The sequence below is a fragment of the Mobula hypostoma genome, chromosome 11 (genome assembly GCF_963921235.1).
Source record: "Mobula hypostoma chromosome 11, sMobHyp1.1, whole genome shotgun sequence".
Classification (NCBI taxonomy): domain Eukaryota; kingdom Metazoa; phylum Chordata; class Chondrichthyes; order Myliobatiformes; family Myliobatidae; genus Mobula; species Mobula hypostoma.
Window position 1 is genome coordinate 43,237,734 of NC_086107.1, and position 25,358 is coordinate 43,263,091.

The window sequence follows — 25,358 nt, forward strand, 5'->3', positions numbered from 1 at the left end:
ATTTGTGAGCAGAGTTAATGGTGGAGGAAGGGAAGCCCCTTTCTTTAAAAAAGGAGGACATCTCCCTTGTCCTGGAATGAAAAGCCTCATCCTGAGAGCAGATCCGGTGGAGACGGAGGAATTGCGAGAAGGGGATGGCATTTTTGCAAGAGACAGGGTGAGAAGAGGAATAGTCCAGATAGCTGTGAGAGTCAGTAGGCTTATAGTAGACATCAGTAGATAAGCTGTCTCCAGAGATAGAGACAGAAAGATCTAGAAAGGGGAGGGAGGTGTCGGAAATGGACCATGTAAACTTGAGGGAGTGTGAAAGTTGGAGGCAAAGTTAATGAAGTCAACGAGCTCAGCATGCGTGCAGGAAGCAGCGCCAATGCAGTTGTCGATGTAGCAAAGGAAAAGCAGGGGACAGATACCGGAATAGGTTTGGAACATAGATTGTTCCACAAAGCCAACAAAAAGGCAGGCATAGCTAGGACCCATACGGGTGCCCATAGCTACACCTTTAGTTTGGAGGAAGTAGGAGGAGCTAAAGGAGAAATTATTAAGAGTAAGGACTAATTCCGCTAGACAGGGCAGAGTGGTGGTAGAGGGGAACTGGTTAGGTCTGGAATCCAAAAAAGAAGTGGAGGGCTTTGAGACCTTCCTGATGGGGGATGGAAGTATATAGGGATTGGACACCCACGGTGAAAATAAAGTGGTGGGGGCCAGGGAACTTAAAATCATCGAAAGGTTTAAGGGTGTGAGAAGTGTCACGAACATAGGTAGGAAGGGATTGAACAAGGGGTGATAAAACCGTGTCGAGGTATGCAGAGACGAGTTCGGTGGGGCAGGAGCGAGCTGAGGCAATAGGTCTGCCAAGACAGGCGGGCTTCTGAGAAAACATCTGTTCAGGAGGAATCTATACCTTCAACAATACTGTGAAAATAAAATATTTTTATTTATTCTCAGAATCCAGGCTTTCATGCAAGGCCAACATTTATTGCACATCCATAAATACTGTGGGGCCTTCTTCATGAGTTGCTATGGTCCTAATACAACTACTCTCACTCTGTACTCGAAAAATATTTGGTTAAACAGTACATGATACAAAGACTTGTCTGTTACATATTTTGGTTGGTAAAATCAAAGAGCAGATCTTAAATGAAAATCTTAATGGCTTGATCATAATTACAGATGAAGTGTCATTGTTGCCTCATTATTGAGATTTATTTTCCCTTAATTGAACAATTTAAATTGCAAGTAGTGCATAGGTCACTGGTAAAATCTGGGACAAGAGAGGTGGTACTGGTTTAGAATGTGAGGAGAATTTAATGAGATTGATGTAAGATGGGCTACCTGTTAGTTGTTGTGGGCCCAGTTGATGAAAGGGCCTATTTCTATACTGTATGATGATTAATAGTGGCAATGTAGGTGCCAGTTGTATAATCTTGAATGTTGAAAATTACTGATTATACATATTTGTAGAACATTATTTTAACAAAATGTTCTGTAGATTCTATTGTCTTTCCATATCTCTGCCAAAATCTCTGACATGCTAAGCAAATGCCACACAATGAAAGGAAAGGTTAGTTTATTTAGGGTTCCATTGTAATCTTGAATTGAAGGAAAAGAACTGCTAATTGAACTTTGACATTCTTTTAACATCAAAGCAACAATATCATACTATGCAGGAAAATAACTGAACTTTGCTTGTTTTTTTCTTCTTTTCAAATGCTTGGAATCTCCTAAATGTTAATACAATGAATTGGCACAAGGTTCTCAGCGTTGATAAACTTAATATTCACATTTTTAAATGTATGTTTAACTTAATATCTGCCTATTCAAAGAATTCTACTGCAAGATTTGCTCTTGTGCCAAGTGGACAATCATAGCCATGTGTATGCAATTCAAGCTTCTGCGAACATTTGCAGGACTTAGTATTAGGTGCATTTATTTTTGATGCTACTGTCGCTGCTGGGATGACCAAAAGAAGTGAGTGCAGTGACCTGTTCTAACAGAAGCAGTGACTAAACGAAGCAATGTAAATGGCCATCTGTCTGATACCCGACATGCTTCCCCACAGGCGTCTGAAATAGGTTATGAGCAAACAAAGGTCAATATTGCTGTGACCTTAACATGTATAGTTAAAAAGATAGCTTACGGCAGAGATGGACTCAAAAAGCATAATTAATTCATCAAAGGGTCCATTATTCCCTGCTCTGAGTTTGCAAGTCCTGATATATTGGTTGTCCATTTGCTTCAGGAAATGAACATACTGGGAAAGGACGGTGGCATGAACAGGAAGAGAAGGTTTTATGGCAATTTTTTTCCTGTATTCCTCTATAGCATTAATAGAAATGTATATCATCAAAGGGAAGACTAATATCCTAAAAATACATATATATTAATCATCTGAGAAGCTTACCTGCTCATTGCAGCTGTGGTGAACAACACTGTTAAGACCTGTTAGCATCCTTTCAGTAGTGGCAGGGACACTCAAAATTAACATTGCAGTCTCATTTTTCTGCATCTCTTGGCTACTTATCAACGAACATTGTGGGTAAGGTTGGCTGAGTCCATGGTTATCAGTCAAAAACAATTTTGCTTGCTTTCTGCCCTCACATAAATGAGCATATGTAGTATCTAAATTGCCTCCAGACATATTTCTTACTCTATCTTTTATTGGCTTAATCCTGTTTTTAACCTTCTGAAATTAGTGAGGTTGGTCGCTGGTAGTTCACAAAACCCAGGTTGCCAAATTCTTTACTATACTGTATCTTGTAAATAATTAGACTGCCACACGGAAAAGTATATTTTGATGTCATGAGAACTGCATTTTGTAACCGACATAAATCTCGACATAATTCAAAATAAGATGTAGAGTTTGTTTCACAGATTCCCACCACTATTACCTGCTTATTCAAGGACACTATTTTATAGCTGTGTGGACCCACGGATATGGCATTTATTTATATGGAATTGTGCTATGCGATGTTCCGTTGTCTCCTATTCTGTCAAAGCTTAAGTCAGTTTAACTACAATAGCTGCTTTGTAAAACAAACCGACAGTGGAATTGCATTCAGGTTCAATACTGATACTTAAAGCTCAGTTTTAATACTTATACCCTGATTATGATTTATATTTTTACATTTCAGATATTTTTATTATTTTTTTAAAATTTCTGCAATATCTCTGTCTCTTTTGTCACTTCTCACCCAATATTAAATTGGAGCCATTATTTCTTTTATCCCTTTTTATTAATTCTGTCTCTGAGTATATTTTCAGTTGATTCAACTTAACTTCTATCTTTTGACATCTTCCTACTTGTTAACACATTAGAAATCTTTTCAAAGATGCCTGCTGTTACGTGGGTCTTTACAAATAATGTGAAATTATTAATAGCTGCCACTTTCCTTAACACAAACAAGTTATAACTTGACAGAAAAATGAACACTATTCTTGGTGAAGAGATTTCAAATTTTGTACAAATTTTCAAAACTACTTTCTTGTTTCCACTAATGTCACCACCCCTTCATTGATCCTCTCTTCATTAATGGCTGCTAATTATGTTGGACAATTATGGTACTGTTTAATAAAGTAGCATTATAGAGGCTAAGGACTATTAAGAAGCCTGGAAATGTATTCACTTTGTTGGCAATGATTGATAATTTATAATCCACAGCAACACGCGTCACAGACTACCAGCACAGGAATGTGATCAATTGACCTCCCAGGGTTTGGATTTTAATTTTTAATAGGTCTCTGCTGACCTTCTTAGCAGTAGATACATGAACACAAAAGTTTTCTGTGTTAAGATCATGATGAGGGAAAATGATTAGCAGAAGCTGTATAATTACTGCTTTTTAATTATACTTGAAGTTCTTTCAGACTGAAATAAGATGGCCGTATTGCTGCAGAGCCAGAAAACTGAAGATTCATTATGACGGATAGCTAATCACAAATCTTCCCAGTTTATTCATTTGGATTTCCTCAGCATCTGCGGCCATGCTTTCAACCACTCTGTACCTTCCTTAATCTTTCTGCTTTGTCATCTCTCCCCATTTAAGATGCTCCTTTTAACTCATACAACCTAATATCCCTTCCATTGTCTTGGAGACTTTTTTTTGACATGAAGTACTTCAAGATGTTATGTTAATGGGACAGGCGCTGTATAAAAATGATAAAACAGAAGATGCTAGTGATACTAAGCAGGTCAGGCAGCATCTGTAGAGAGAGAAACAGTATTAATATTTCATGTAAATGATACTTCATCTCATTCGTTCATCAGCTTAACTTGCTTATTGCTTATATAATTACTTTTTGTTGTAGTTGATATAGCATCTGGAAATCAATGCAACATGATAATCATACTTGCTTTCTTATTAAAAGATTTAATGATATTCTTACTAATTGTTCTACATCAAATATAGTACATTGAATTTTCTGAAACTATTGCTATTTCATCAACTAAGTGGTGTGTTTGCTAAATCTGTCAGGCTGTATTTTCAGGATGAAATATTCAGTTTTATTTCCAACTGGAGAGAGGGAGATTGAAAATTTAGCTGAGTGGTGTAATAACAACAACATATCACTCAATGTCAACAAGGCCAAGGAACTGATTGTAGACTTCAGGAGAGGGAAACCAGAGGTCCATGAGCCAGTATTCTATGGGAGGATCAGAGGTGGAGATGGTCAGTAACTTTAAACTCCTGTGTGTCACTATCAGAGGACCTGTCCTAGACTCATCATGTAAATGTGATTGCGAGGAAAGCATGACAACACTTCTACTTCCCTGGGAACCTGCGGAGATTTGGCATGTGATGAAAAACTTAGACAAATTTCTATAGTTGTGTGGCAAAAAGTGTATGGACTGGCTGGGTTACGGCCTGGCGTGGAAACAGCAAAGCCTGGTATGGAAACACTAAAGCCTTCCCAACCACTGAGCACATCTACATGAAGCATTGCTGTAGCAAAGCAGCTTCCATCATCAAAGACCTCACCATCCAGGCCATGCTCTTTTCTCGCTGCTGCCAACAGCAAGAAAATGCCTCAGGACCTGCACTACCAGGTTCAAGAACAGCTACTACCCCTCAACCATCAGGCCCTTAAACAAAAGGGGAAAACTACACTCATTCTATTTCTGGTGTTCCCACAACTAATGGTCTCACTTTAAGAACTCTTTATCTTGTTATTTCATACTTGTTATTTATTGCTGTTTATTTATATGGGCATCTGCACAACTTGTTTTTTATTGATCCTGTTTACAGTTACTGTTCTATAGATTTGGAAGTATGCCCACAGGAAAAAGAATCACACGGTTGTATGTGGTGTACTCTGATAATGAATTTTACTTTGAACTTTAAACAATTGTTCATTTTTCCCTTTCATGATTTAAATTTCATGCCACCCCAGTTTGTAACTGGAGAGAAATGTAACACTGGAAAGAAGATGATGTTTAAAATTCCCTTTCAATGAAAATTTATGTCTATTAATATAGTCACTGCCTATAACACTGTTGGTGTGTAGGTCAGCAGTGAAGGTCCTCCATCTCTGTCTGCCCTTGGCCATCTTCTCTATTGTGCCCCTGGTGTGGTCCAAGGTCCTTATTTCTGCCTTTACAGTATGGCGTCAAATTGTCTTTGGTCTCCTGTGTTTCTTCCACCCTTCAGGGGTCCAATAAAGTGACTTCTTGATGATGGAGTTGGCCTCTCTCCTCATCACGTACCCAATTCATCTCCAACGTTACCTCATGATGATTGTGGCCATGTCCTCTTGGTGACACTGAAGGAGTAGGGTGTGGTTGGAGATCTTTCTTGGCCAGAAAATGCGGAGGATCTTCTGGAGTCTCATGGGTGAACAACAACGACTTGGCAAGGTCATTCTCTTTCATGCACCTGCATTCTGAGCCATACAAAAGTGTGGTACAGCTTTACTTTGGTGTGGACGCTGTCAGCTTCAACATTATGATGCTGGCTGGCCATGTTCCCTTCCTGAGTGTAAAACTATTTCACCAGTTGCTGCCTTTAGTCTGCAAGATCCCGTTCATCTGCTTTCATTGAAACCCAGTATAGGTAGGTTGTAGTGATACTTTTCTGCAGTTATTTGTGCTAACTTACCAGTGTTATACATGGTTCGTACATTCCAAAAAATGATTTTGATTTTGATCTTGGCAGTGTTCCGGGCTCCCTTCATCATGCCAGTAGCTTCCTCTGGGTTTTCACTACTGTCAGTCATGCAAGTCCCGGCTGGAGAATCAGGAATACCATCGACTCACATATAGGATGCTTCATTGTCGTTTCCATGACAGTTGATAGCTCTGAGCTAAACCCCCAAACCTGGAGGACTGGTGGACTATTCTTAGTATGGCCTCTACCCTTTGACCTGTTTGGCATCGGTGACCCTACCAAGAGTCCTGTCTCCAGCCATCATAGCTCTCCAGTTTATTGAGGTACCCTACAAGTTTGTGGTCCTTTAATTTGAGGCATACTTAGTTTGGGGAATGGGATTTGCTTTTAGATATGTGGGACATATTACAGCATATTCCACCTCCACTTTAGATACTATTGGGCTGAAGTCATTGGATCCAAATTCCGGAGGCAGGGTACAAAGTGCATATGTTACAATTTCATGATTTTGACATTTGCAATTGAGGGCAAATTTCTCCTATTTCAACATCAAGCAATCGTATGAAAGGCACTAGATAAAGGACAGACATAATTGGTCAAGAAATGTCTCTGCTCCATTTCAGATTGTATTACTTTATTGTACCGTGACATATTTCCATCATCAGTTTAGTATGAATTAGCGCCAAAGTTAGGTCTAGTAATGTACAGTTCCATAGAAAACCAGAGCAATACTGAGAAGAAATCATTTGCTGTCACCTGAAAAAGGATACATCAATAATTTTAGTAAATAGTCTCATAGCCAAATTGTTGAATGTGGTAAAACTTCTAATTTTCCTGCAGATGGCATTATTTGTCAGAGTTGCATGCTCAAGACAACTGGCCAGCTTAGAAATTAAATTATAGAATAAAATATATTTTCAATTAGTACTTTAAATTAGTGCTCACTAATCCCACATTTTACAGTAATTTACTGTACTAATAAACCTGCAGCTGTCTCTCAGCTACATGCTTCTCTGCTGGGATTATCACTTGTCCGGAAGAATTTTAAAAATATCTTATTGCTAGCTTAGTGATTGCACAAATCCCCAGGTGTTTCACTTACCAACTGCACCATGCTAAATTTTATTTCCAAAGCATCTTCTTAACAAGAAGTTGTGTTGCTATTGAAGATAAAATAATGTGAATAACATGTAATCAATATTAATTTGGATTAAGTTTTACAGACTGCACTGCATTCATGCTCTCAGTGTAATTTTGTTTTAAGTACAAAATTCAAAAGAGGCCTTTGGGAGTATGAATTAATACATATCAGATTTTGTATCTAATTTTAGTATTATACCACAAAACAGACCCAATGGGGCAACTGTGAATGCTGTTTTGCTTGGGAATTCGATAAATGCAAAATGACAAAGGTCTATTTGCTTCTGAATGTAAAAGATGTTTTCTTTTCTCATAGAGTTATGTAAAGATGCCTCATCAAGTGAAGTGTTCCTACTAGCATCTGCTGCTCTTGCCAACATCACATTTTTTGATTCAATGGCCTGTGAGATTTTGTTACAGTTGAATGCAACAAAAATTCTTATACAAGCCTGCCGTGACCCTCAGCGAGTTGACACTCCTTACTCCAAAGATCAGGTTAGTGCAATTATTTTGAACAATGCTCCTTATCTGCATGCTGTACTGCAAAATATTCTAAGTTTTAAACTTACTAAGGTACTAAAACAAGAGAATGAACTATGAAAAAAGTGACAGAAGTTGACTTCTAAAATTACTTTCATTTGTTTCTGAATATTTGATTGTATATTATAGAGACTCTAGATTGTATTGCACTGATGACCAGTCCATGGTTCGACAGAGAATCGCCTGCTGGCTGCAGTGCACAGGCCAACCAGCTCTTACCTTCCACACTTGCGATCATGTGCTTACAATCATATGTCAATGTATCTGGTCTTTCAGTCTCTCACTGAATGTCATCAAGTTCATGGATGCAGCTTATTTGTGCTGAGGTGAGGGTTCCAATGCCTTCAACTTTATACCAGGCTTTGCTGACAAAATTGATTTAATTAATTTGATTGAGATAGCTAAACTCGATTTAAAATTCAAATGAAGATTAAGTTTTGTTTTATTTAACACTAACCTAATGTTTGCGTAAAAAGTAGCTCAAGAATAAAAAAGGTAAAAATATTATAAATATGTTAGTTATATTTTTATCTTTCTTATTTTTGCAATTTTTATTGTTTAGTATATTTCAGCTGTTTTTAAATCTCTTAGTAACAGAAACTTATGACTCAGAATTATTAGAGACATTTGGAAACAGTAAGAAAACTCTGAGCAGTATGAGCTGCCAATAACTCATAAGGGTAGTTTGAGGTGGGGCCGCAGGATCTAGTATCTGAGTCCTAGTCACTGGGCATAGGCAAGGCTGCATCATAATTTGGCTATAGCAGTGAAACTTGGAATAGCTTCAGAGTATGCATGAAGTTTATGCAGCAGTGGGGATAGTATGGTTTTATGGTGGTCGGGGTGGGGAGAAACTTGCGAGTGCCAAAAGCCTGCCTGACTCAACCATGATCCCTGCCTTTAAGTTTGATACTAAATAGGTGTTATATCAATGATAGATAATCGTCATAACATTAAACAAATAAATGACAGCTTTTTTCTCATTTTCCTATTTGCACATGTTCAGCACAGGCATACAATTTTTTACATTTCCATGTACATCCTGTTTAAGACGGTGCTACCAAACATGTGTGGCAGCTCACTGGTAGTTCAAAAGGCAAGAAGTTCGACTAAAAACATTACTAATAACACATTTTCTTTAGTAAATTGTGGTAAATTATCACTGAAAGCAATGAAGAGCTGAGTGAAGGCAAAGCGAATTAGAAGGATGAACCGTGCTGGTACGTTGCAGAATTGATGCAGATAGGGTGAGCCATTTGGAGAAGGGAAGTCGAGGCAGAGGAGTTTTGAGTGTCCGGGGTGCGAGCTCAGATTGCTCTGGGCACTGAGCTGATTTGGAGGAATTGAGGCAGCTTTGGGCTGGATAGAGCGAAATCAGTGCCTGGAGTGAGTCATTGGGTGGCTTGGTTCTGGCCAGGAGCCTTTTGCTGCAGTGGGTCCTGGGTCCAAGTGCGAGGTACGATATACTATTTGGACAATTTAAACATCAGCCGAGAGAGACTGGAAAGTCAGGGTGTCGGGATCGGATGTGAGAGGCAAGCTTGATTGCTCTCCCACAATGTTCACCTTGTCTCCATGGTGTTGAGGCTATGAAGACTGCCCTCGCTGCTCTGCTCTGTGCCTGCTAATATGATGAACTAATACCAAGGCTTTGGGCCTACTCTGGGCTGCTCTGGGGTTTGGATATAAGGACATATTTCAATTCGGAATGTTGTGGCTCGCCTCTATTGTTTACAGGACTTGTGTTTTCTTTCCCTTTCTCTGCGAATCGGATGTTGGTCTTGATTTTTATCTTTTTCAATTTGGTTCTTTCAGGTTTCTTGCTTTGTGGCTGCCTGTAAGCAAACAAATCTCAAGATTGTATAATTTATGCATTCTTTGATAATAAATGTACTTTGAAAATTTGAAACATAAAAGAATGACACACGTGCAACAAATACACAAAAGGCACATACATATTTCATTTGTTCTAGTAAAGGACAGTATTTGGAAAAATTAATATTTGTTTATCTGCAATGTAATTTGTATTTCTGTTGCCATTTGAAATTATGAATGTCTTAGCATCGTTTTCCCCTGTGAAAATATGAAATGGTACTGATGTACAAAACAAACCAGGAATGCCAATCAACGTACTTAAAAAAGAAATCAGACTCAAATGTTACTGTGATGAAGAGCACTCAGTAAGTGCACTTCTTACTCAGATTGTTTCACTCACACGTAAACACTGCCTTGTCATTCTGCTGTCATTGCAGTGAGTCTATGCACTTAAATGTCTGCCCCGGTATATTCTCATTATTGACCCACTTGTTTCCCTCCACATTGCTGTCTGCATTCAGTCAGACACTAAAGTTTGGTTTGATTTCATTCTGTATTTTTACTTGACAGTAAGTATGTGATTGTGTGGCATCGACTGTTCTGCAGTTTCATGCTGTTGTTACCTGAAATTCAGTTGGTGTCCGCTGAGTCCAAAACAGAGCTGATGCATTCGGGTTGGCTTTATGAAGCCTTTTCCACCATACGTGCAGAATATTCCATTTCTTTAGCAATGGGGGTGTAGATGTGTGCATGTTGTTTGTGTACTCTTTTTAAGGTTGATACTTCTATTGATTTTGTAATATGATTGTAACTACATTGTGGAGTACATCATCTTCTAATTCATGAGTAGTCTTAAGTTAACCTTGTTGGTAATTAAAGATGATATGTCCTAGTGCTGAATTAAAGGAGCTCATTGCTGTCAGTATGAGAGAGAGAGATAGGGGCTGCCAAGCGTTCACACTGGACAAGAATAAGGAGGGAGCTATTATTGTGTTTTCTTGCAGGTATCATTTTCTAAATGTCGGTGATTTTCTTTTCACTAATTTTCACTAATTTTTATAAGTTTGATTTTTGACACACCAAATAAGCACCCTTGCAGTTAAGTACTAAGCAACTCTAGCCATTTTTTTCTTTGGTCATAACCCACATTTTTAACAGTTATGTTGCAGGCATTTTGATGTACTGTGAATCTGAAAGATTTGCACAGCTAATAGCCCTTTGGGCGGAGCACTAGTCTACCAGCGAGTCCTGTATTGCCAAACATTGACTCTGCTAAATTACTGAGAACAGTTCAAAGCTTTTCTTAGTGCATAATGAAATTTACCATAGGGACTTGTTGCTGATCTAAGGAGTAATGTAGCCAAAAGGGATAACAATCAGAAACTTACTTTATGTAGCACTTTGCTCAGCACAGCTAATTTTCCAGTGAAATTACATTCCACAGATAGAACTGAGGTACCATTGACTTTTTTGAAGTAATGGCTCTTTGCTCGAGTCGCGACCATTCTTTTCTTGAGTAAAGGTTTCATTTTTTAAACTATCAACAATGCTTTTGCCGCAGAGAAATCCTTCTCCAATGGACTTATTTTTGACTATATTTTCTGTATTTTATGTTGATTTATAATGTCAATCGCAGACAGATTTAATCTGCTAACTAGCAGATGCACTTGGACTGAGGCAGTGGTGTTTTTAGCTTGCATTTATTGTATTTAACGTGTGAAAGAGATTCTACATCCCAGAATGTCTTGAATTTATGGATGTGGATTGCGTATAAGATCAAATGTTCTGTTCAGGCAGGGTACTTGGTAGTGTGGAGGAGCAGAGGGATCTGGGGGTACATGTCCACAGATCCCTGAAAGTTGCCTCATAGTTGGATAGGGTAGTTAAGAAAGCTTATGGGGAATTAGCTTTCCTCAGTCGAGGGATAGAGTTTAAGAGTCGCGATGTAATGATGCAGCTCTATAAAACTCTGGTTAGGCCACACTTGAAGTACTGTGTCCAGTTCTGGTCACCTCACTATAGGAAGGAGGTGGAAGCATTGGAAAGGGTAGAGATTTACTAGGATGCTGCCTGGTTCAAAGAGTATGCATTATGACCAGAGATTAAGGGAGCTAGGGCTTTACTCTTTGGAGAGAAGGAGGATGAGAGGAGACATGATAGAGGTGTACAAGATAATAAGAGGAATAGATAGAGTGGATAGCCAGCGCCTCTTCCCCAGGGCACCACTGCTCAATACAAGAGGACATGGCTTTAAGGTAAGGGGTTGGAAATTCAAGGGGGATATTAGAGGAAGGTTTTTTACTCAGAGAGTGGTTGGTGCGTGGAATGTACTGCCTGAGTCAGTGGTGGAGGCAGATACACTAGTGAAGTTTAAGAGACTACTAGACAGGTATATGGAGGAATTTAAGGTGGGGGCTCATATGGGAGGCAGGGTTTGAGGGTCGGCACAACATTGTGGGCCAAAGGGCCTGTACTGTGCTGTACTATTCTATGTTCTATGTTCTATGTTCTAGAAGTCCTTTGTTCTGAATATCCTTTCTGTGACGTATTTTCTGTAACTTTTGTGTCTATTTCTAAATGAAAAGTTTTGCAGAATGCTTTACAAAGATCAGCAAATTAATTACTTACTTAACCAAACCTATTTTTATTTTGTTTATTGCGAATTCAGAATACATGGAATTAAATGCTGATTATTAAAATAATAATTAAAATAATAATATTAATATTTAAATAATTATTAAGTGATTTTATAAGAACAGAATGAGCACTATATTGTGAGCTTGTTAATGATCTTCTTGACTTTAAGTTGAAAGAATCTTGTAAATAAACCTCATGGGTTTTCGTTAATTCATACTTAGTAATTCAAAATTGTATAATAAACTATATTTATTAATTGCAATTATGTAAAGAGATAAATTAAAAGAAACCATTTCTTGAGCACCAAGTCATATAAATAACAAATTGTAATGTTCTATACTCCTGCCCCATTTTCTGATGGTCTTGTTCTTACAGAAAAGCAAAGGTTTGCATTTATGTTGCATCACTCACTAATCTGATGGGAGGGGTGAGGTGGGTTGCTATGGTCCAGGAACCCTCACAACTGACAAAGCCTAAGGTCTTAGACTGAAAATGGCTATATACTGCGATTGAGGACACTGCTTTTGTCATTTGGAGCTGTGACGAGGTGAGCATCTTGTCTACAGTGCCTCTTGATGGAAAAAATCCGTATTAAGTCTAGGGATAACTTTTTAGTCAAGAGGAGGTGGTGACTGAGGAGAACATTGATGTTATCTTTCAATATGGTGGACGACAAAGGCCTCAACAGCTCCTTGCCTTTGTCAAGATCTCTCTGAAATGGAACCAGTGTACCATAGTCACCAGTGTGTATGCCTAGACTAAGAAGCTACTTATCAGGCCAAGGAGGACTTGTTTGGCCTGGAAAAATCCTGTAGCCATCAGACAGAGTGAGAGACAAACTGATCTTTCTGAATAGCTTCAAAGCCAAGGAATAAATCCTCTGGCAAGTAGGGAAAGCTAACTCCAGTGGAATCAACCTTCTAACATAATGCTACAGAACCTAGGCCTCTGTACCTCCCTCTGCTACTGGATCCTTGACTTCCTAACCAGCAGACCACAATCTGTGGGGACTGGAAATGATGTCTCCATCTGGCTGACAATCAACACTGGCATACCACAGGGATGTGTGCTTAGCCCACTGCTCTACTCTCTCTACACCCATGACTGTGTGGCTGGTCCCAGATCAAATGCCACCTATAAATTTGCTGATGGCTGAATCTCAGATGGTGATGAGAGAGCATCATGATATACCAGTTAGTTGAATGGTGTTGCAGAAACAACCTGGCACTCAACATCAACAAGACCAAAGATCTGATTGTGGACTTCAGGAAGGGTAAGATGAGGGAACAGACACCAGTCCTCATAGAGGGATTAGAAGTGGAGAGAGTGAGTAATTTCAAGTTCCTGGGTGTCAGTATCTCTGAGGACCTAGCCTGGATTCAACATCTTGATGCAACTATAAAGAAGGCAAGACAGCGGCTATATTTCACGAGGAATTTGTGGAGATATGGTTTGTCAACTAAAACACTCAAACACTTCTGCAAATGTACCATGGAGAACATTCCGACTGGCTGCATCACCATCCGGTATTGTTGGGGGGGTGCGGGGGCTACTGCACAGGATCGAAGTAAACTGCAGAGAGTGGTAAAATTAGGCAGCTCCATCATGGGCACTAGCTTCTGTAGTATCAAAAACATCTTCAAGGAGTAGTCAAGGAGTAGTGCCTTAGGAAGGCTGCGTCCATCGTTAAGGATCCCCACCACCCAGGACATGCCCACTTCTCACTGTTACTGTCGCGGACGAAGTACAGAAGCCTAAGGGCACTCACTCAGCGATTTAGAAACAGCTCATCCCCTCTGCCGTCTGATTTCTAAATGGACATTGAACCCATGAACACTACCTCACTATTTTTTATTTGTTTTTTTAATAGACTTATATATACTTAAAGTAATTCAGTTTTTTCTCTTTATTTATTTATTGCGTATTTCATTGTACTGCTGCCATAAATTCCACACCATATGCCAGTGATATTAAACCTGATTCTGATTCTCATAATGCTCAGAGCATGATCATCTCATAGTCAGCACTCTCTTTCACCAGTGATCTGTAAAGATGTCCATGCACATAACTGGTAATGATGACCATTGCTCTAATCATTACCTAACTTGCTCCATTTATTGTGTCACTCTGGCCCTGAGACAGCAGAGAGCAGAAAATCAGTGTTGATTTAAGGATACTGCAAAGATAGTTCTTCTTAGAGCATCCATGTCTCTCTCTCTCTCTCCATCCATCCCTCTCCCTTTCCCCCTCTCCCTTTCCCTCTCCCCTGCACCTCTCTTCCCCTCCCCTCCTTCTCCCCTCCCCTTCCCCACCCCTCCCCCTCCCCCTCTCCTTCCCCCCCACCTGCCTCTCTCTTTCTCTCTCTCCCTTTCTTTCCCCCCTCTTTCTCTCCCTCCCTCCCCGCACATGGGCCATCACTGAACTCCTGTCAGCATGACTTGACCACAAAAATGGACCCAGCAGAGAGAGAGTGGCAGAAATTGGCACTGAGTTTGGCCGGTCAGGTAGAAGAGAAGTTAAAGTAGGTGCAGGCAGAAGAGGCTTAGGCGATGTGGCAACCACTCGCAGAGTGATGTGCCCAGCCTAAACCAAGTTTCTTTGTTCGGGTGGAGCAGGTGAAGTTAGTGGAAGCCTAGTTTGTAGTGCAATAGCCACTTTCAGAGCAGCAAGCATGAAGAACAGTTATCAGTTCAGGAACTTGTCCCAGACGGCCAGAATCAGCTGGCAGCCACCACTGTTCTTGCTGCCACTATTCAGCAGCCTTCTGCCGGGACAGTCCCACTTCCAGTGCTGTCACCTCCCATGTTCTCCTCTATAGCAGTCGCATCAGCCTCAGCCACTGATTCCCTCGGCTGCTTCCAGACCCAAACCAAATATCACCCCACCAGGAAGATACTCAGGTGACCCCGATGGCTGCTGAGGCTTTATTACCCGGTGTGAGCGGTCTTTACAAGCCAGGTTGGTTCGGTGATGATTCACATAAACTAGCTTACATGATGAGTCTCTCAGGTGGGCTCCCGCTCCACCTGTTCAATGCCCTACAATGTAATATTGATGTGACTCGGACACCGCTGTAGATTGAACAACCACGTTTATTCACCAGACTTCCATTTTTACTTCTCCACGTCCTGATGCACAGCTGATTTCCTCTTTAAATGTCCAGTATTTCTGCATTTCCTTTGGAACATCTTTTCTTTCTGTTGGCCATCCATTAGTAGTAATGTCTCTTAGCATTTGCATTTCAGGATCATCTCCAGTCGCTTTCCTGAACATGTTCAACTTCTCCTCAGAGATGGGTAGCTGAGGTGTAACCCAGTTGACCTCCAGCTCTCTTCCTAGCAACTCTTCCTTTTGCTCTTTGAGGTAAGCACGGCTCAAAGCATCAGCGATGTACAGTTCTTATAGGTGACTGTGAGGGTGTACCTCTGTAGCCTGAGAAGCATCCTTTGCAGCCTCATAGGAGCTTGGTGGAGTGACCTTTTGAAGATGCTCTCAAGTGGTTTGTGATCACTCTCAATCTGGATTTCTTTGCCATATACATATTGGTGGAAGATCTCACACCCATAAACTATGGCGAATGATTCCTTCTCAATTTGAGCATATCGGCGTTGACAGTCCGTAAATGCTTGTGATCCATATGCCACAGGCCTCCAATCCTGTTGTATAACAGCTCCTATTCCCTCCGAACTGGCATGCACAGACATCATCACCGGTTTATTGACATCATAGAACTTGAGTGCTAATGCATTGGTAACCAACTGCTTCAATGTGTCAAAACTTTTCTTTTGTTTGTCTTCCCAATGCCATTCAGTGTTGCTCTCTAGTAGCTTTCGGAGTGGAGCGCTGACCTCTGATAAGTTGGGAATGAATTTGGCAAGATACTGTATCATGCCCATGAACCTCAATATTTCTTGCTTGTCTTTGGGTGGTGGTAGCTGTACCATAGCTCTGACCTTTTCATCATCTGGTTTTAGCCCATCAGCGCTGAATACATGACCTATGTATTTGATCTCTGTAGTTCTGATCTTACATTTACTTTTGTTCAGTTTTAGGTTGTACTCACGTGCTCTCTCCAGGAGCTTCCTCAGTCTCTGATCATGTTCCTCAATTGTGTCACCCCATATCAGCAAATCATCAATGATGCTGACCACCCCGTCCAGGTCTTCAATCATTTGTGCCATGGATCTCTGGAATACCTCTGATGCAGAAGAAATGCCAAAGGGTAGACGCAGGAAACGATATCTCCCTATGGGCGTGTTGAAAGTGCATAATTTGGAACTTTCTTCATCCAGCTTGATCTGCCAGAAACCTTGATTTGCGTCTAAGACTGAAAAGTATTTTGCATTAGGCATGAGAGAGACAACCTCTTCAACTGTGAGCAGCGGATAGTGCTCTCTTTTAATGCCTTGGTTGAGATCTTGTGGATCCATGCAAATCCTCGTCTTTTTTTCTGTGACCACTGTCACCATACTATTCACCCAGTCGGTCGGTTCTATTTGTCTTGTTATGACTCCCATCTGTTCCATTCTTTGTAGCTCCTCCACTACTCGATCCCTGAGAGCTACTGGAATCTTTCTCGGGGCATGCACAACTGGTGCAATAGTTGGATCAATCTGGATATGGTGTTTCCCTGGTAAACATCCTAACCCAGAAAACAAGTCATCCAAGTCTTTGAGAATGTCATTTTCTTTTTCAACACCATAGATTCACTTCACCAGGCCTAGCTTTGTGCATGTTGCTTTGCCCAGTATTGCTGGAACATATTGCTGTAGTATTTCAAACTCGATCTTGTATTGTAGACCTTTGTACACACAGGTGAATGCTTTTTTGCCCGGTAGCGCCATCTTGTGGCCAAAATATTCAACAAGCTTGCAGGTGGATTTTCTCAGTCTTCCTCTGATGTTCAGTGAGTTGAATGTTTCTGCTGACATTACATTGCACTTTGCCCCAGTGTCAAGCTTAAATGTCACTTTCCTCCTGTTTATTATCAAATCTTGAGTCCAATCATCTTCATCCTCCATCTCTGCATTGTCAATACTCTTGATGCATACCTCCTGTTCCACTTCAACTGTGCCAATGAACATGTCACTGTTGCCCTCACTCTGTTCCACAGCATGCATTTTCCTTGCGTGCTCCTTCGATTTGCACATCTTTGCAAAGTGATTTCTTTTCCTGCATGTCTGACCAAAGGCTGGACATTTTCTGTATCCATGTTTATAACCACGCCTGTTGCAGTTAACTTCCTTTTGATCATCTTGTGGAGCTGGCTTTGTCCTACTCTTGTCAGTTTTCACAGTTTTTATTTTGTGCACTTCAATCTCTTCATTGAGCACTTTAACCTGACTTGACGTGATCTCGCTGGCACGGCAAACATCAGTTGCCTTTTCTAATGTAAGATCCGCCTCCCTCAATATCCTGCCTCTCACTTGATCATCCCGTGTGCATACAATCCTGTCACGTATTAAGGAGTCATGCAGTTGTCCGACTTCACAGTCTTTTGCCTTGTTCTGCAAATCTGTTACGTAGGCGTCTATGGTCTCTATTGGTTCTTGAGCCCTCGTGAAAAACCGGTGTCGGATGTACGGTAGGTTTTTACTCAGTTCGCAGTAATCTTGAAACTTTTTCTTCAACACTTCAATTTTATCTTGCTCATCATCTTGGAAGATAAACATGTTGCAAACCTTTATTGCCTCTTCTCCTGCCAGATGCAGAAACGTAGCACACTGCACTTTCTCCATCTTTTCAGCTACGCCGTTGGCGGTGTAAAACAGCTCAAACTTCTGGATCCATACTTTCCAGTTCTCAGCAAGATTACCTTGTAGGCTTAAACTTGACGGTTGCTGTAACTGTGACATCTTTTACTTGTCTTCTCTTCCTTTTTTTTCACGATTTCTTCTGACACCGTGTAATATTGATGTGACTCGGACACCGCTGTGGCTCGAACAACCACGTTTATTCACCAGACTTCCATTTTTTACTTCTTCACGTCCTGACGTCATACGCACTCTGGCGCTACGAATACTCACACAATACATTACAACAAGAACAATATTCCCCTGCAGCCCAATCTTTCCAGCAATTTGTAGTCAAGTTCAAGAGAGTGTTTGATCTTCCAGTACAGTGCCAGAAGGCTGCCCACCGACTGCAGGATCTGCACCAAGGGAGAGGCACAGTGAGGGACAATGCAGTAAAGTTCTGTGCTCTTGTTGTTGAAATGGGATGAAATGAAAGACCCCTCATCACTGCTTTCCAATGTGGGCTAAATGCAGTGGTCCGTCATGAGGTCATAGTGTGTGACAAACAAGACAACCTGGATGGCCTGATAAATCTGGACAATTGAGTAGTCATTCAGTCGGCTGAGTGGTGCATAGAGAGAATGTCCCAACTCTCCTACTATCTAATTCACTGCTGTCTTCACCCCCTTTCTGGTCACCCAGTACCCACACCACAGAGGACCCCATGCATGTGGGGAAGAACTGCACCCATCCAGGAAGAACAAGATCAGTGCAGGAGAACAGGTTTCTGATTCTACTCTGGCTCTCTCGGACGCGTGCAGGCATCATATCCCAAGCACACAGTAAAAGAGGATATTTGTCAGCAAGAAGGAAAAATCTGTGAGTTCTCCCTGCAAGCATCTTCTAATAATCAAGTAATGCTCCCAGCTTCCCTGTCGAGAAGCTCTAGACAAATGAGCTTCAGGGACTTATTGACTCCAGGGCAGCCAGGAATCTCGTAGTTACTCTGGCTCAAAGGTGAGGATTTCCCGCTCAACAATTGAGAGAGAATATTGATATCAAGGCTCAGGATTGTCAGCTTTTGGGCACTGGCAGGATCCACCTTTCTACAGTACTCCTCCAACTTGTGCCAGAAGGCATCTGTAGGGAACATTTCTCCTTCTGTCTTGGAGACTCACCAGAGCTGCGACTGGTGTTTGGCCTTCCCGGGAAATCTCGGCACAACCCATTGATCGATTGGCTCATAAATGAGCTCCAAGAGTGGGGACTGGCATGCCTGTCTACCTGTTTGGGTCCAGCTCAAGCCGCTGTCAGTATACACCCTCCTGGGCGAACTGCTAGTCTGGACCCAAATGGTGTTTCAGCTGAATATGTTGACCTTCTTGAGGTCTTCAGCAAGAAGGTGGCCACCTCCCTGCCTCCACTCCGGCCATACAACTGTGCCATTGACCTCTTACCCAGTTCTATTCCTCCCCGAAGCTGGTTCTTTTCCCTTTCTTGTCCAGAAATGATGACCATGAAAGAATGCATCAAGAAGGCATTGGCCTTAGTATTTATCTGTCTATCAACGCTACTAGCAGGGGTGAGCCTCTTTTTTGTGAGCAACGATGGCAAGCTCCATCACTGCATTGATTATCAGCCCCTCAACAAGATCACCGTGAACAACTGCTACCCTCTTCGCCTTCTTGCCTCTGCGTTTGAACATCGGGGAGCGAATATATTCTCCAAAACAGATCTACACCCTGGTTCACATCCGAGACGTGGAAGACAGTATGCTACACCTTCACTGGCCGCCATGAGTACCTCGTGATGCCATTTGGTCTGGTCAATGTCCTTGCTGGTTTTCAGGCCCTGGTCAACAATGTGCTCTGGGATATGTTGAATCAGTTTGTTTTTGCTTATTTGGATGACATTCTTATCTATTCCTGCTCTTGCCAAGGACACATACAGCACATCTGGAAGGTTTGCAGACAGCTCCTCAAGACCAGTCTTTATGCTAAGCCAAAGATGTGTGAGTTCCACAAAGACAGGTGTTATTCTTGGGCTACATTCTCAATCCTTCCAGTATTCAGATAGATTAATGTAAAGTTCAGGTTTGACCATAGACAGTTTGGGCCCAGACCATGTACAGTCAAACAAATGATGCATTTCATGGGGTTTGCAAACTTTTATCACCGCCTCATCAGAAACTTCAGTTCCATTGTGGCTCCCATAAATGCACTCAGCGTGAAGACCTCTGCAGGATTCCAGTGGACCAGCCCAGCAGCATCCAGACCCATCCTGTTTATTCTTCATGGATGACTCATCTGATGGTGGTGTTGGAGCTGTACTCTTCCAGGGCTCTTCAGCAGATAATTGGCTGCACCCCTGCAGAGTGGAACTATGATGTTGGGAACTGAGAATTTTTGGCTGTCAAGGAGGCCTTGGATACATACCAACACTGCCCGGAGGGAACAGAGTACCTCTTTCTGGTATGGACTGACCACAAAAACTCTCCTACATTCAAGATGCCAAGCGATTCAACTGTCATCAAGCCTATTTAGGCTCTCTTCTTCACCCAGTTTAATTTCACCGTCCCCTACCTGTGGCAGCAAGAATACCAATGCCTATGCTCTCTCCCACCAGTCTAACATCCCTGAAGATGTCATTGCGCTGGATATGGGGCAAGGTGCAGTACCTCGTAGATTAGGAGGGGCATGACCCAGAGGAACGATCTTTGTTTTGGCTCAAGACATCCTGGGTAAGTCTCTCATCCACACTTACAGTAGGCACAGATTTCTCGCACTTCAGAAGCCGTGCCTCGGGAGGGGGGCCCTCTCTCAATCATGGACCCTGCTGCAGAATTTGGGCATCCTCGTAAGCGGGCAGCTGGAAGAAGGACTAGACTTCGTAGTCCTGACGAAGGGTCTCGGCCTGAAGCGTCGACTGTACCTTTTCCTAGAGATGCTGCCTGGCCTGCTGCGTTCACCAGCAACTTTGATCTGTGTTGCTTGAATTTCCAGCATCTGCAGAATTCCTGTTGTTTGCGAGCTAAGAGATGAGGTATTATGTGCGTTGTAAATAAATAGAAAGGAGAGCTTTTTCCATGCGTGACTTGGAAGTGCATCATGGAGGGCCAGGGCAATCGGGGCAGCTTCATTTTCCTCTTCTTTCTTTCTGAAACTTGACCAATTAAACATCTTTTTTTCTCTAGCTTTTAAAAAGTAAATCTCTTGGTGGATGTTTTAAAGTGCTGACTGATTGAGATGTGCATTGTGTCAGTGTATGAATTACATTCTAAACAAGTTTTAGATTTTTCTGCAGTATCTCCCATGAAGAAAAAAAGTTCAATACTTGCCCTCTACACAGGCAATGATCATTTTTTTTATCACCAGAGGGAGCTTTACTTTGAAAGGTCAGACATTTGAAATCAGTCAATACAAATAAAGCAGAATGATTTTTGTAAGATGCCTGATTCATACTGGTGAAATAAGCAAGAATTAGTTTATTGAGGCATTCAAGGAAGATCGATTTACTTATTTATTTAGAGATACATCATAGAATGGGACCTTCCGGCCCAATGAGCCACACCACCCAGCAATCTACCGATTTAACTCTAGCCTAATCACAAGATAATTTACAATAACCAATTTACCTACCAACCGGTGTGTCTTTAGACTGTGGCAGGAAACTGGAGCACCCAGAGAAAACCCTTCCACACACCGGAAGAACGCGCAAGCTTTTTTAGAGAGGTCACCAGAATTGAACTCTGAACTCCAATGCCCCAAGCTGTAATAGCGCTGTGTTAACTGCTACACTGCCAAGCAACTGTTGACATGCTTTGCAACTGTGAAACAAGGACATGGGATAATTCTGACGTGTTTTCTTGTAAACTGATGGATATGTAAAATTGTATAACGATCAAATGCAATGAAACTTGTATTGAGTTTAAATAACCAAAGATGTTTGTTGTAGACAGACTACCTTGTTCTTAAACTGTGATTTACATTGTGTTAACAGATAATTCAACCCAATTTAAAATCAATTGATAGCATTGCTTCATAACTGAAGATGAGAAATGTGACTATTGGCTTAAAATGGCTGGGAGAAATACACACTAGTGCACTCACCTCCAGGTTCCAAGATAGTTTGGAGTCAGTGGATGATATTTAATGATATATAAATGATATAGAAATGAGAAAGAGGAGGATATGGAAATATTTGGAAAAGACAATATAGAGAGGATAAAAGAAGCCCGGGAAGATATTGAGTGGTGTATATATGGGAAAGCAATTGAAAACTTTCTTCACAAGACAGATAATTTTACAAAATATTGGAGAATGGTTTGGTGATTATATTGACATCTGCAAATAGGTAAGAAGAATAAAGAAGAAAACTGCTGCATAATGAGTTGCAAAGGATGTCATTTAAGAACTTGGACATGACCATTTTGGGTTTGCTAGAATCTCAAAACTTGATTAGAGAGTTTCACATGAGCAATTAAAGTGGAATGAATCTGGATTAAAACATTTTTAATGATTTCTGTCAAACAGGATAGTCAGAAATGGTTCCAGTTAGCAAAGAGTGAAATAAAATCTGCTCTCTAGAGATGCTAAAATTACCAATCCAGATTGAATTATTTACATTAAAGTTTATGATAATTTGATTTTGCACATTGATTACAGTAGTAAAAATGCAACTTAATAGTCAACTAGACTTAGATTGGCCGTGATTCTCTCTCTTGTCGCCAAAAGGACCACTATTTTTTGTTATTGGGAGTTCTTGAGAAGCAAGTTTGAACTTAGTTGTAAATTTGCTTTATAAAGGTTAGGTTATATGACTGGACAAAGATAAAACAAATAATGTCCTGGTACATTGTTCACAAAGTGCAAGTACAGAGGTAGAGCAAGTAGTTGGGGAAGAAACATAATGTTACTGTGTATGGAAGCCGTTTGAGCTTCTCTTAAATAAGCCACCTGTGTAGATGGAATACATTCTCAGTTGCAGAGAGAAATAATATTGGAGATTGTTGCAGGATGATCCTAATCTTCCAATCTATTCCTTTCATATAAGTGGCAGGGGGAGAGATGTGAACTACGGAAGGTTAAGTATGATGACTGTATGGGTAATGGCTTCAAATCATTGCTTTCAAGATGGAGTTAGCTATGAACAGGAAGGGAAAAAGAAGACTCTTGGACCATGGCTAGTGAATGGGCCTGAAATGAATACGGCGTGTATCTGATGAGCTGAGTGGCTTCCTTTCTGTGCTATATCCGGTTTAAAAAATCTAATCTAAGATACTATGAAAGTTGATTATTGAAATAACAGACATTTTTGTAATAAAAGGAAATAGTTTTATCCCTCATAATCAACATTTAATTTTATTGTTCTCTTTAGATATAAAAGCAAAATGTCCAGATGAATTGAACTTAAGTCAGAGATTAACTTGTATCCTTTACCATCAGATCATAGTTCATTCTTTTCCAAGTTAATGTGAAATAGCAGTATCTGAATTCTTGTGTGGACAATTTGGAATAATTCTGAAAAAAAAAATGACTGAAATAATAGGGCTACAAATTGTCTCACAGGCCAGTGTTCTGGGTTCTCTCCTGCCCACAAGACTACATAGGGTTAACATTTTCTCCCCATAACAATGTTGGTTGCTTCCAAATATTGAGGTTATTTCCTCCTACTGTACATTCTGGAGATGTGCTGTCCATGGGGTAAATTACCCCAGAGTAGGTGGCAGGTGGGAGAACCAAAGTGCATTTATTATCAAAGTATGCACGCTGTATGTAACTTTGAAATTTGTCTTCTTACATGCAGCCACAAAAACAAAGAAACCCAATAGAACCCATTAAAAAAGATTGCCAAACACCCAATGTGAGAATAAAATCAAATTGTGTAAACAATAAAAAGTACTGTAAACAACTAACACTCAGAACTAAAGTTCACGAAAGTGAGTCCACAGCCACGAATCCCGTTCATTGCTGCAGCTGGTCCAGGAACACGTTAGTTGCTGGACACAGCTTCAGTTCAGCGTAGAGACAAGTAAATGTTGGAGCAACGAGTTGAACATTGACCCATCCCTTGTCTCCAGCCCCGACACCATGATTTTTTTCAATCTAACCCTGTGCTTAAATCAGCCAAACAGGGTCTTGTTCTTCACTCTCAGGCCTGTGCCATGAGGCTTCAACTTGGCCCCAGGTCCTCTCCAACAATGGCCAAAGATTTACTTGTTCCTTGCTCTCGGGCCGAGAACTTGGCCCGTAACCACCACGCACTGCACCCTCAAGATTGCAGTTCACTGAATCCCTCAGAGCACTGCCAAAAACTGCAGGTCGTACAGACCTGTCAGGCGTTGTTAGTGGTCATGCAAGAGAAAATAGGCCACAAAAAAGTCAGTGAAGAAACAGGATTGAATTGAATTTATTTTATTTCTTACATCCTTCACATACATGAGGAGTGAAAATCTTTACGTTATGTCTCCATCTAAATGTGCAATGTGCAATCATAATAATTTATAATTTATTATAAATAGAACAGCCAATGTAACATAGAAATATACTCAAACCAGTGTGAGTTAATCAGTCTGACGGCCTGGTGGAAGAAGCTGTCCCGGAACCTATTGGTCCTGGCTTTCATGCTGCTGTAGCGTCTCCCAGATGGTAGCAGCTGGAATAGACCATGGCTGGGGTGACTTGGGTTCCGCAATAAACCTTTGGGTCCTTTTTTCACACCTGTCTTTGTAAATATCCTGATTGATCGGCTAAACGGCTTCTTATTGTGGGATATAGGATCATATAGAACCTAGTAGCCGATGAGGAGGCAATTCAGCCCTTCACGTCTATGCATGACCAAAAATTAAATTAATCTCATTATCCTAGCTCTTGCTTCTTCGCTTTTTAGGTTGCAAATCTTGAAGCATCAAGGTACTTACCAAATAAAGCCAGTATTTCTGCTTCGCTGGCCTTTCAGGCAGTGAGTTCTCGATCATTCTTGCATGTTTGGTGGATGTGGGGTGATATCTGGCAGACAGTCAGCAATGGCAGGGCTTCTATTGTTACTCTACATTGTCACGGACATGACCTATTTCAAAAAGACATGTTGGAACTTGAATGTGAGATGGTTAATGCCTCATTGCTTTTCAGAAATGTTTCATACTACTTTGAAAGATAACCATTTACTATGAAATGAGATAATTGTTAAAAAATGCATGACATCTATCAATATAAATCTCTGAATCATTAAACTATTTTCAGAGAATGTGTAATTGGACAATGGGAGGAACTCCTTATTGTTTTACAAATAGTATTAAAAGTCCTTTAGCATGTCAACCAAACACCTCCCAGTAAATATGACACTCTTGTGTCAGTTTAGCAATATACATTCCAAAGCAACATAACTCTAT

At 40.8% G+C, this 25,358-nt stretch overlaps 1 protein-coding gene across 2 annotated transcripts in view; it reads left to right on the plus strand.

The window, feature by feature from the left end:
- Window positions 1–25,358, plus strand: part of LOC134354273 (protein inscuteable homolog) — a 433,993-nt gene that overhangs the window by 380,216 nt on the left and 28,419 nt on the right. For both annotated transcript variants that reach the window (XM_063063187.1, XM_063063188.1), the window contains exon 9: window positions 7,558–7,736. In XM_063063187.1, the coding sequence (XP_062919257.1) occupies window positions 7,558–7,736 (179 nt within the window). The remainder of the gene's footprint in view (window positions 1–7,557; window positions 7,737–25,358) is intronic.